This window comes from Dermacentor albipictus, chromosome 4 (assembly GCF_038994185.2).
Source record: "Dermacentor albipictus isolate Rhodes 1998 colony chromosome 4, USDA_Dalb.pri_finalv2, whole genome shotgun sequence".
In the NCBI taxonomy this organism is placed as follows: Eukaryota; Metazoa; Arthropoda; class Arachnida; order Ixodida; family Ixodidae; genus Dermacentor; species Dermacentor albipictus.
Window position 1 is genome coordinate 13,374,842 of NC_091824.1, and position 12,446 is coordinate 13,387,287.

Below are 12,446 nucleotides of genomic sequence, written 5' to 3' on the forward strand. Positions count from 1 at the left end.
TTGAATGCCTGCCAGTTCTTGGCAATTTCACCAGCCGAGCTCAGCGGGCCTGGTGGCTTCAGGAAGTCCATGGGGCTGGTCTTGTAGTATAATATTCGGTTCACCAAGACTGGACGTCGGCGTTGATCCCACTTCTGACACCATGTATCGAGCGGTGCCGCAGGCAAGACATGACCAGAGGCTCCAAGCAAGGGGAGCGGAAAGCATCCCCGTGGAAGACCTCCGCCAAGGCGCTGACGGAAGACCTTCACCATGCAGCAGCAACACTGTCGCCGAGTCACCGGCCACAACTGGCCACATTCCCGCCTCATCCAATGCTCCTGCATGCTTGCAGCAGAACCAAGAACCTGCGTTCAGAAGGTCAACCCGAGAGCGAAGGCCCCCACAGAGGCTTACTTATAATCGAAGCTTTGTGCAAGTTCCCTAAATCGCGTTCTCAATGTTCATTTCTACTAATGTTCTTTCCTGTGTTTTTTTTGCTTCTTTGAAAGAAAAGGGGATGTATCGTATCTGGCGCAGCGCTGGCTTCGCATCTATGGCACGTGTGACGTGACAGATATCGGTATCGCCCATGACACATTGTGGTGAGGGAACACACCCTCTCCCACTTAGTGTATATATACACGGCTGTTGAATAAACGAGGATGCTTTCCGCTCCCCTTGCTTGGAGCCTCTGGTCATGTCTTGCCTGCGGCACCACTCGATACAGCTGGGGTGCCATTCTGGTTGTTGACTTACTGTCAAAGATTGGAGTACGATTACTTGCACTCTCCGAAACGGACAGGATGGGGCGACAACTAACAAGCCCCGCGTGTATTTATGGATGGTTCGACTTCTGACAGGCGATAAGGTCCACGCATGAGAAGCATGAGACAAGATTCGGCGAAAAAAAAACGCTCAATTTGTTGAAATAAAATCATGCCAGCGACATGATAAAAAAAAAAAGAATAAGCAAACTGCGAGCAGATGGTGCCAAGCTTCGCGGAAGGCGTGCGGGTCATGCAGAACACACTGACACGACAGAAAGCCCACCACTCGTGAATTTCTAACACTCGCGAATTAATAAAAAATACGTGGTGCAAATAAAACATTCACGTGACAATAAACGCGGTAAGCACTACAATAACAGAACATACAAAAATGAAGACACGATGAATAATTAAATGCAATATAAAATGCAATTAAAAAGAAGAGTTAGGCGGGAAGTTCTGAGAGCAGGTTGGAGCACGAGGATTATCTGTGGTGGGTTCGCCGAGGCCCCTTTCTTAAGAAGCATCGGGCTGCTGCTACCTCGCTGCCGAAGATCTTGACATACTTGCACCGTCTGTCGATCTACCGCCAATGACTACGGCCTGAGGGTTTCAGCCTGCCGACAAAACCTTCAGCTGTATCTCAGTGCACGACCACGCCACTTCGTCTCCCAAACCACTCTCCCCGCTTGCCACGGCTAGCTCGTCCCTCGTCATGTTGTGGTGACCCACGTGATCAACCGGTCCGGCGAGGTCACGAACAATGCGGAGCTTTCCTTCCTATGGCTGTGTAAGTGGCGCTGCGGCTTTGGCGGCAATGGTGGCTATCTCGATATGGACGCGGGCACGTACTTCGTAACACTTGGTTACAATCTTTCCAGTTGTCACAGGAACGCGGTCTACGAGAGTGGCGGGATGTTTTGGCTGGGAGGACTTGATAGTTGACAGGACTTCGGCGATGAAAAACTATGTAGCGTCAAAAGAATCAGCCCAATAATTTTTCTGAGCTGCCTCGTTGATGTATAGGGGTCTAGATATGCGAGATCTCACGGTTTGTATGCTACGTCTCGGTGGCGTATGTTGTATCGATGAGCATCTTGACTTTGTCGAAATAGAATTCGTTGCCGTGCAACGTGGCGTGCTTCTACGGCACGCTGAACAAAAGCGCCTTTATCTGGTAGGGTTGTTTTAAACGAATTTGGTTGGAGCACCACGGCGACAATAGTGGTGACGTCGCGTCCGTAGACCAGACGAAAAGGAGGAAACCCGGTGGTTTCTTGTACCGCAGTGTTATATGCAAATGTCACATACGGGAGCAGTCCGTCCCAATTTTTATGATCCGTGGTGGCATAGATGGAAAGCATATCTGCAATTGTTTTGTTAAAACGCTCAGTTAACTCGTTGGTCTGCGGGTGATACGCAGTTGCTGTACGGTGAGTTGTTCCACTCAGCTGCAGAATATCTCGGACCAACTGCGTGGTGAAGGTCGTATAATGGTCTCTGATGACGACAGTGAGAGCACCATTTCGAAAGATGGTACTTTTGACAAAGAAATTGGCTACGTCTGCAGAAGTTTCCTGAACGACTTGTGTTTCGCAGTATCGAGTGAGGTAATTGGTCGCGCAACAATTCTGCAGTTATGGGCCGAAGATTTGGGAAACGGGCGAAGAAAATCCGTCCACACTTGCTCAGAAGATAAACAAGGAGGTTGTACAGGCCCAAGATGACCGACTGGTTTCATTGGGGGAACTTTGGGTCGTTGTAATCTTGACAACTTCTGACGTACTGCTTCACGGCTTTGGCGAGTAACGCACAAGCAGGCGCTATCCTTCGTAACGCGGTGACGAACTCCTGAAATGTTTTCCCGGGTTGTTGCTTTCTGCCTCTGAAGATAATACGATGCACCAGGGGATTGGTGCTTTCTTCATAATGTCGGTCGAAGAGGTGAAGAATGTCTTCGAAAGTTGCAGTTGTCAGGTACGTTTGTGACGCCAGGTCGTAGTAGAGACGCTGCCCCTCGAAGCCTAAGTTACTGGGTACAGTGGCTTTCTTCCTCTCGTCTTGTAGTGCCTAGCATGCGGTCGCCTGGAGAGACGTGCAAAAAGAGTGCTTTCTCGTGAGCCACGGTACCCAAGGAGTACCGGGGAATGCAAGAAAGGCGGCACGGGGGTGCGAGCGCCATGCTGGGCACCGAGAACAAAGGCGAGGGAGTTGAGGTTGACGGAGAAGCAGACGTAGTCGCGGCGTCTTGCCGGAATGCAGGAAGCAGGAATAGGACGGTAAAGGCTAGTAGTAAGCAGTAGAACGGTTTACCTCGTCGCCAGTTTGTAGCAGCTTCGATGGGGCGGCCGGCCGCGGGACCTACGGCTTGAGGCCGAACGGCCTGGCCGCGAAGCGCCGCAATGAAGAGCCGGACTGCTCGACTCGGGGACCACACAAATAATGACTTTATTCGAGCGAGGGGAAACGCAGCAGGTATACTAACAGATCCTGGCGCTGACTGGCGCCCTGACGTAACGATTCCAAACCAAAACTAGAAGCCCACACTGGATATCCCATCAAGCTGGAAAGCGGTTTCGGTAAGGTGAAAGTTTCGTTTGTATAGGGCGTCGCTGCGCAGGCAGAAAGAGGACAAGTGACGCGCGCACTGAAGCGGAGGTTGCTGAGGGCTTCCTTCAACATATTCAACTGAGGGTTGCAGCTCGGAATCTTGGCGTGGATGCTGAGCTAGATTTATTAAAGACGGAAGGGTACAAAGGCTATTGGCACAGCCATCGTCAGTTTTAGTGGTGCGAGTTCGACGGGGGCACGGGAGAGACAATCGACATTGGTGTGTTTGTTACCAGACTCATACGTGATTGTGATGTCCAATTCCTGCCACCGAAGGCTTCATCTTGCGAGAGGGCCTGAAGGAACCTTAAGATTCGCCAGCCAGTAGAGGGAGTGGTGGTCACTGACTACACGGAAGGGGCGCAAGTAGAAATATGGCCGGAACTTCTGGATAGCGCACACGAACGCCGAACATTCTTCTTGAGCTGCTCCGTAGATTTTCTCAGCAGCAGACAACGTGCGGCTGGCATAGGCAATAATGCGTTCAACGCCAGCTTGAAATTGTACGAGTTTCGCTCCGGGACCAACGTCACTAGCATCAATATGCACTTCTATGTTGCCCTCGGTGTCAAATTGACCAAGGATCAGTGGTATCTGTAGACGTCGCTGAAGGTTGTGGAAAGCGTCGGGTTGTGACGGGCCTCCAACAAATCTGACGGCATTTTTGATGAGTCGTCGCAAAAGTTCTGCAATCGCAGAATAATTGGACACAAAACGGCCGTAAGCCATAAGTCGGCGCACATCGCGCTTTGTCTTCGGTGTCGGAAACAGAGCAACTGCTGTGGCTTTGTCGTGGTCAGGGCGAACACCAGTGCTACTGACAATATGACCCAGAAATTTACGCTGCTCGTATGCAAAGTGACATTTTTCGGGCTTCAGAGACAGGCCGGTGGTAAGGATGGCCTGAAGAACCGCCTCAAACGTGGTGGAAAGAACTACATTTTCCATGTAGGCTATACACGTGTGCCACTTGAGGGCAGATAAAGCTATGTCCATCATGCGTTAAAATGTGGCCGGAGCGGAACACAATCCAAAAGGGAGGACCTTAAATTAAGAGATACCGTCGGATGTCATAAACGCCGTTTTTTCCTGGTCCCGCTCGTCAATTTCAATCTGCCAGTACCCACTACGCAGATCCATTGATCAGAAGTACGGGCATGTCGCAAGCGACCCAAACAGCCGTCATTCCGAGGAATAGGATAAACATCTTTTTCGTGATCGTGTTCAGTTTGCAATAATCGACACAGAATCGGAGTGAACCATCTTTCTTCTTAACTAGCACAACAGGTGAAGCCCAAGGACTTGTCAATGGTTGAATGACGTCATCTTCTAGCATTTAACTTCATGGCGAATAGCTTCTCGTTCTCTCTGCGACACGCGGTAAGCGTGTTGGAGAACAGTTTGGGCGGTCAGGTCAGTGATGATTCTGTGTACGGTTAAAAGAATCTGCTTGACCTTCGACGTGGTGGCGAAACAGTCGCTAAGTCATGATAGTAGACTGAGGAGCCTCTCCTTTTCGGGTTATTTCAGCTGTGGATCGACGTCGATGTGGCTCGTCAAGTCCATAGCGCTATGTTTCTGAACTGAGATTGTCGTTACCGATGCACAGGTGTTGGACTCGTCCACTTCTTCAAAGTAGGGCATGGTGATATCCGTCGCAAAGTGATTGAATTCGCCACAGAAGTTATAACTACGATCGTGGTTTGCGTGTTTTGGAGCTCTACGAGACATCTTGCCCCGCTCACTCCTCGATCCAGCAAAATGGTGAGGTTACCTTCTGCGATGCCTATGATGATGATGTGTGGTGTTTTGTGGCGCAAGGGCCAGGTTTGGCCAAAGAGCGCCATGACAAGTGGTAATGTTGATGTATTATGGAAGATGTGACTTGGCTGTAAAGTGGCCTAAAATAGTCGCTGTAAAGTGCGTAAAATCTACGTACTATAAAATTATGGCGATGACTAATGACGAATACTATAAACATTAAAATCCATCGTAGAAGAATGATGCATTGTTTAAAATATGCGAGATGTTAAATTGCTTAAAGCACTACTGCCTCGCCAGAGCCCTTGAACCACAAGGGCCTAGAGGCATGTGCTATTCAAAATAATTATCACAGCGGCATCCTCTGAAGAGAGGAAGCGCTACGAACGTGTGGGGGCTAATAACATGCAATACAACATCTTTCAAAAAACCTAGGACGGCGTTGGTGTAAAAGAGTGGTTCTGGACCAAGTAACATAACAGGATGAAGGGGGATGTGCTGCCGGTATGCTAAGAGAAAATGTTTCCTTCTTTCAGATTCGGCTTCCCGACACTACAGTAGGACGTGGAGGACGCTCAGCCTCTCCCCGCATCTACCACAGGTTGGAGGCTCGTTTCCCGTGAGTAAAAAGTTGTGTGCCAAAAGTGTGTCCTATTCTTAGACGGCAGAATAGGACATCTGTCCGGCGGGATTTTGTTACAGGAGGCCAGAAACCTAATTGTGGCTTTATCACATGCAGTTTATTATTTATTTCTTCGTCCCCCATGCGTTGCCAGTGGTATCGTAGTTTCCTTCTTAACAAAGGCTTCAGGTCTGTGACAGGGACCGAAGCAGTAGGATTAACTGCATGCAATGAAATTGATGTGGCCATCTGGTCGGCTAGAACGTTTCCCTCGATGCCCCTATGTCCAGGTACCCAGCATATAATCACATGTTGGTTAGATATGTATGCTTTACACAGCGTGGAGTAGAGTTCATTAAATACTGGATTTTGTGATTACAGAGAGACATCAAGACCTTCACAACATTGAGGGAGTCCGTATATATAACTGATTTCTGCAGTTGTGATTTATTTATATGCTTTACGGCTGACAGCAGTGCGTAGGCCTCAGCCGTAAAGATGCTTGTTTCCGAATGCAGTACATCGGATTCCGAGAAGGATGGGGCGACGGCTGTACAGGACACCCCCTCGCGTTACTTTGATGCGTCTGTGTAGAACTCCGTGCAGGAGTGTTTGTATTGGAGTTCCCGGAAATGCATTTGTATTTCAATCTCTGGAGCGTGTTTTGTGACTTGCATGAAAGATATATCGCATTGTATCATCTGCCACTCCCAAGGAGGTGGCAGCTTAGCTGGAGGCATTAGGCGATGTTTGAGGATTGGGACATCCATTTAAACACTAAGCACCCTCACACGCAGCGACAAAGGTTGCCTTACGGACGGACGATTCCGAAAGAGTGTAGAATATGTCATATCATTAACGGTGTTAAAACACGGATGTTGAGGATTAGAGTGCACTTTCAGAAAATATGTTTGGCTGGTGTATGTTCTCTGCAGATGAAGTGACCACTCATTTGATTCTACGTATAAACTTTCAATGGGACTTGTTCTCAAAGCGCCCGTGGCTAAGCGGATTCCTATATGGTGGACCGAATCTAGCATCTTTAGCGCGCTCGGGGCGGCAGAATGATAGATCACGGCACCATAATCTAATCGTGACCGAAGGCACGTCCTGTCACTACCCCACGTAGTCTGCGATAGAAGTTTCACTAGGTTCATTGTTTTCAGACATTTCTCTTTAAGATGTTTAATGTGTGGGATGAAAGTGAGTCTATTGTCAAGTATAACACCTAGAAATCTGTGTTCTTTGTTCACAGGTATCTGTTGTCCACACAGTTCTTAGCAAGGATCCGGAACCACGCCTCTCTTTCATGTAAACAGAACACAAGAATTCTTGTGAGGATTGATTTTAAATCCATTTTTCTCTGCCCACTGTGACAACTTGTTCAAACCATGCTGTACCTGTCCCTCGCAGACTGTGAGGTTGCAGGATTTGAAACCTATTTGTATATCGTCTACGTAGACGGAATAGAAAATGGCTGGTGGTGAAAATGCGCGAAGCGTGTTCATCTTGACGACAAAGAGCATGCAGCTGAGTACACCACCCTGGGGTACCCCAGTTTCCTCTATAAATGTACGCGACAGTGCAGGACCTATTTTCACTCAAAATGTACGGTTCTCTAGGTAGCTCTCTATAGCATTTAACATATTGCCGCGGATACCTAGTGCGGAAAAATCGCACAGGATTACGTATCGCCAGGTTGTGTCGTACGCTTTTTCCATATCCAGAAATACAGATAAGAAAGATTGCTTGCGCACGAAGGCATCGCGAATGCTCGCTTCGATGCGCACAAGATGGTCGGTTGTAGATCGCCCTTCCGGCAAACCACATTGAAATGGGCCAAGCATTTTACTGGACTCTAGGAGATGCACGAGACGGCAATTGATCATTTTTTCAAATACCTTACAAAGGCAATTTGTCAGGGCTCTCGGGCGGTAACTTGCCACTGAGGAAGGATCTTTGCCTTGTTTCAAAACCGGGATCACAATGGCTACTTTCCATGCAGTCGGGAGGTATCCCGCAGCCCAAATGGTGTTGAAAATTGTGACTAGTGTAACTTGGGTGTCTTTATGTAAGTTTGTGATCATTTCATACATGATTCTGTCAGATCCCGGTGCAGAGCTCTTGCATGCGTTCAAGGCAGCTCTCAACTCGGCAATGCTAAAAGGACAGCTGTATGGTTCATTCTGTTCACATTTTTTTCATGAGTGGCTTACAATCTTCTATTTGTGTATATTTCAGAAATGATTGCGAGTAATGGTTGGCACTTGACACGCTCTCAAAGTGCTCCCCAAGTGAGTCCGCCTGATCTTGTAGGGCATCGCCTTCTGTGTTCACCAAAGAGAGTGCATACGCTTGTCGCCCTCTTATCCTATTGACCCTGTTCCAGGCTTTGGCCTCATCTCTGAACGAGTTAATACTCGATAGAAACTTCTGCCAGCTTTCTCGTCTGGCCTGTTGGCGGGTTCGCCTGCCTTGGGATTTTACTTTTTTAAAGTTGCTAAGATTCCCCGCAGTGGGAGAAGCGCGTAGCAAACCCCACGCCCTGTTCTGTTTTTCACGAGCGATCCTACAATCGTCGTTCCACCACGGGACACGCCGTTTGCAGGCCAAGCCTTTTACTTCTGATATGCATTTAGATGCGACATCTGTTATGGATGCTGTAAAGAACTCGACTGCAGCATGAATTCCTAACGAAGACAGGTCAGCCTATGAGATACTAGTAAGACATCGAAATTTCTCCCAATCAGCTGTCTCAATCTTCCACCTAGGAGCGTGTGGTGGATATTTGTTTTCTTTCGGTGATCTTAGCAGTATAGGGAAGTGGTCGCTGCCGTAAGGGTTGTCGGTAACTTCCCATTCAAGTTTAGGCAGTACAGACGAGGAGACTATGCTAAGATCTATGGAAGAATAGCTTCTGTTTGCAAGAGAGTATTATGTGTGTTCCTTCTTATTCAACAGACACGCACCAGAAGAAAAAAGGAACTGTTCGACAAGACGTCCTCGCGCATCTATAGGAGGGTCGCCCCACAGGTAGTTATGTGCATTGAAATCGCCAAGAACAACATAGGGTTCTGGCAATTCATGTATAAAGGACTGAAATTCATGTTTGCTTAGTTTATAATGTGGGGGTATATGAAGTGAGCAAATAGTGATCAGTTTGTTTAGCAGAATAACTCGAACCGCCACTGCCTCAATGGCCGTTCGTAGCTGTAAACGTTGACAGGCTATGCTTTTTTGAATTACAACTGTAACACCGCCCGATGATGCGATAGCATCATCGCTATCTTTGCGAAAAGTAACATGCTGTGAAAGAAAATTTGTGTGTTTTGGTTTTAAGTGTGTTTCCTGTAAACAGCACTTTTGGATTGTGTTTATGGATGAGTTCTTGCACATCATCAAGATTCCTGAGAAGACCTCTGACATTCCATTGGATGATTTGTGTATCCATATTTAAAGAAAATTGGTGCTGTGTTTACGGAAACGGAAGTGATGCCTTAGGTTACAGAGCTCTTTCGAGGCCCTGTAACGGGGGTTCTGCACTTTCTGGAGCGTTCGAGCGAGTCTCGGCGCTCCTTAGGCATTTGGTGCGCCTTAACGACAGGTGTAGTGTCCATTGCCTCCTGTGAGACGCCGGACAAGCGCTCTTGCGAGCGCGAGGTTTTCCGAGAGAGTCCTGCCCCGGATGGCAAGACCCCTGCGCCCACCAGGCGCGAGGTCGATGGGGCTCCCTGAGGGATTTGGCTGCGCTCGCCGTTGCCAGCGCTGGAAGGGGCTTCGGAGGTTGGGACAGCCTCGGCTGCGCCCACTTCGGGGTCGATGGTGCCCTCTGCTGTGTTGACGGAGCAGCGCTAGCTGCAACTGCCGCGGGGGTAGATGGCGTAACGGCCGACTCACTGCCTGTGGGTCGGACAGCCGCCGGAGCCCGTTGTGACGCTGGCCCCTTACGCGCCACATCGGCAAAGCTGCTCTTAGACAGGTATGACACCCGCCTACGTGCCTCTTTGAAAGATATGTTTTCTATGACTTTGATTGTCACAATCCCCTTTTCTCTTTTCCAGGACGGGCAGGACCGCGAGTTTGCGGCATGCTCGCCATCACAGTTGACACAATGTGGAGTGTTCTGGCATGTTTCGGAGAAATGTTCATTGTCACTGCAATTGGCACATGTCAGCCGGCCTCGACAGTTCTGTGAACTGTGGCCGAACCTTTGGCACTTAAAGCATCTAAGAGGATTGGGCACGTATGGCCTAGCACGAAGTTTGATATAACCAGCCTCGAGGGACTCGGGGGGGACACTTGAACCGAAAGTGAGTATCAGGTGTTTCGTCTTGATCTCTTTACCATCTCGCCTCATCTTAATTCGCTTAACATTTATGACATTCTGTTCGCTGAAGCCCTCCAAGAGTTCAGCTTCAGTGAGCTCTAGCATGTCATCGTCCGAGCCAAAGCAGCGGGTGGTGTTCATGGTACGTTGCGGAGTTACTGTTATTTGAGTCTCCCCAAATGAGACAAGTTTCGGCAGTTTCTCGTACTGCTTATCGTGGAGCTCCAAGAGAAGATCACCACTTGTCATTCTCGATGCCTTATATCCTGTTCCAAAAACTTCAGTTAAAGACTTCGAAACCAGGAACGGTGAAATGTTACGCACTAGTTTGTCTGGGTTTTCTGAGTGAATCACATGATATCTAGGAAAGTTCTGGACTTGTCGTCCGAAAAACTGAAAGAGATCTTCGTTGCACCCTCGTTTGTGAGGGCGATCAGGGAGTTTCGGAAAAGCGTTTTCCATAAGTACAGTAGGGTTTTCGGCCACGATGCCGACCACCCACCATGGAGCCCAGCAGGGGGACGTGACAGGAGTTCCCGCTAGAGAAACCCTGCCAATGCCAGCCGTACATCGCTGCTATAACCAAATACAGCATAACCAAGGCTGGCTAGCTACACAAGGTTAACCCTTGCCGCCAGGAAACTAGTAAGTGAGGAGAAGTGATGAGAGGACAGGAAAAATGAAAAAGACGGGAGAGAAAGACGAAGATTGGAGAGGAGGACAGAAAAAGGCGACTGCCGATGTCCCCCGGGTGGGTCAGCCAGGGGGTGCCGTCTACGTGAAGCAGAGGCCCAAGAAGTGTGTTGCCTCCGCCGGAGGGCCTTAAAGGTCCGAACACCCAGCATCGGCTCAACCTCCAGGATCCCCCTTTCCCCGGACACGGCTAAGCCGCGCACGGCTACACGCGGGAGGGTCCAACCCTCGTGTGATCGGGTACGTGCTGTCGCAACACACCAAACGCCTGCTAACGCAGACGCCCCTGCGGGGTCTGCGATGCCTATTCCTAGTTGGTCGTGTGGGCACTCAATGAGGACGAACATGCTACTTCGAGGCAGTAACGTCACGCAGTCATTGACCACGCGTAAAGACGCGCGATGATGTTGACCCTCCACACTCGTATCCGACGAAACATAGTCACGAACAAGTCACGCAGATTAATGACCGCCCGACATTCATGCACAAAATCCATGCCCAATATCACAAGTCGAGAACACTGTGGCAGCACAAGGAAAGATGCTACGAAGGTCGAAGTACAAATTGCAAGTCTGGTGGTGCATCGTTCAATGGGTGACACGACGTGTCCCTCCAGCCGTGATCAAGCGTGGACCGTCCGTCAGCACCTTGCGTAGCCGAGTGGCCAGTGTGGCACTCATAACTGAGTCCTGAGCTCCCGTATCGACAAGTGCAGTCACCGGATAACAATCAACGGAAAGAGTAATAGCAGCGGAAGTTCTTTTGGCAGTTTAGAACGAAACCGTCAACGGTGCGTTGCGAGGGGGTGGTGTCGACGGAGGATATTTGACGGTTTGCGTGAATGCGGCCTCACCCCCGGAGGTCGCCGCTTTCATTTTTTTCCGGCGTGAATCAAAGGCGGGTCGAGCGCGGTTTGGTGACGCGTGCCGACGAGGTGATGGCGACCGTGACTGTCTTCAAAGCGAGACAGGAGGAAGAAGGTTGCTTTTCATGTATTCCTCGATCTCGTGCGGGCGCTCGCCAAAGCGCGGGCAACGGATCTCCGGCTGGTATCCCCGCTGGCCAATCCGTCGCTACTGGCAGTCGCGATACAAGTGTCCGGCCTCCCACAGTGGTAGCACACCGGACTTGTCGGGAACGCGTCATACTGTGGACTTCCGCGCACCAGGATGTGTGCACGACTCTGCTGCTTGTAGACTCGTGCGCTGGATTGGACTTGGGAAGGGTTGAGGAATCCCAGCAGGCAGCTACTCGACGGCGTAGGAACCCCAAGAGCATCCGCGTACGCAGTGGCGTACCATCTATTTATCGAGAGAGGGGACGGCAAATTGCAAACGATCTGATCTCTCTCATATATATATATATATATATATATATATATATATATATATATATATATATATATATATATATATATATATATATATATATATATATACATACATATACATATATATGTATATATACCGCTTGCGCGAAATGCTTCGGTCAGTTATATTCAACGAGCATAGGCCTCTTTTCAATAAGACATTGTGAACCACGGGGGCCCGAAAAATTATTTCAGTTTGAGTTTACTTGTTACAACGACATTACACCTAAAAATAATGCAGGGTCTTAAGTAAATGAGTGCCTCACAGAGGTCCCGGATGCCGCCCAGTAGCAGCAGTATTATTCGTTCTGCTTG

General features: G+C 49.1%; 1 protein-coding gene across 3 annotated transcripts in view; it reads right to left on the bottom strand.

Moving 5' to 3' along the window:
• The window catches only part of LOC135917112 (nicotinamide N-methyltransferase-like), an 83,376-nt gene that overhangs the window by 23,900 nt on the left and 47,030 nt on the right, over positions 1 to 12,446 (bottom strand). The window contains exon 5 of one of the 3 annotated variants that reach the window (XM_065450610.2): positions 11,348 to 12,063. The exons of the other annotated variants lie outside the window; for them this stretch is intronic. Within the exon in view, the coding sequence (XP_065306682.2) occupies positions 11,751 to 12,063 (313 nt within the window). The 3' untranslated portion in view covers positions 11,348 to 11,750. Of the gene's footprint in view, positions 1 to 11,347; positions 12,064 to 12,446 lie in introns of those variants that run through there. 3 annotated transcript variants of the gene reach the window in all.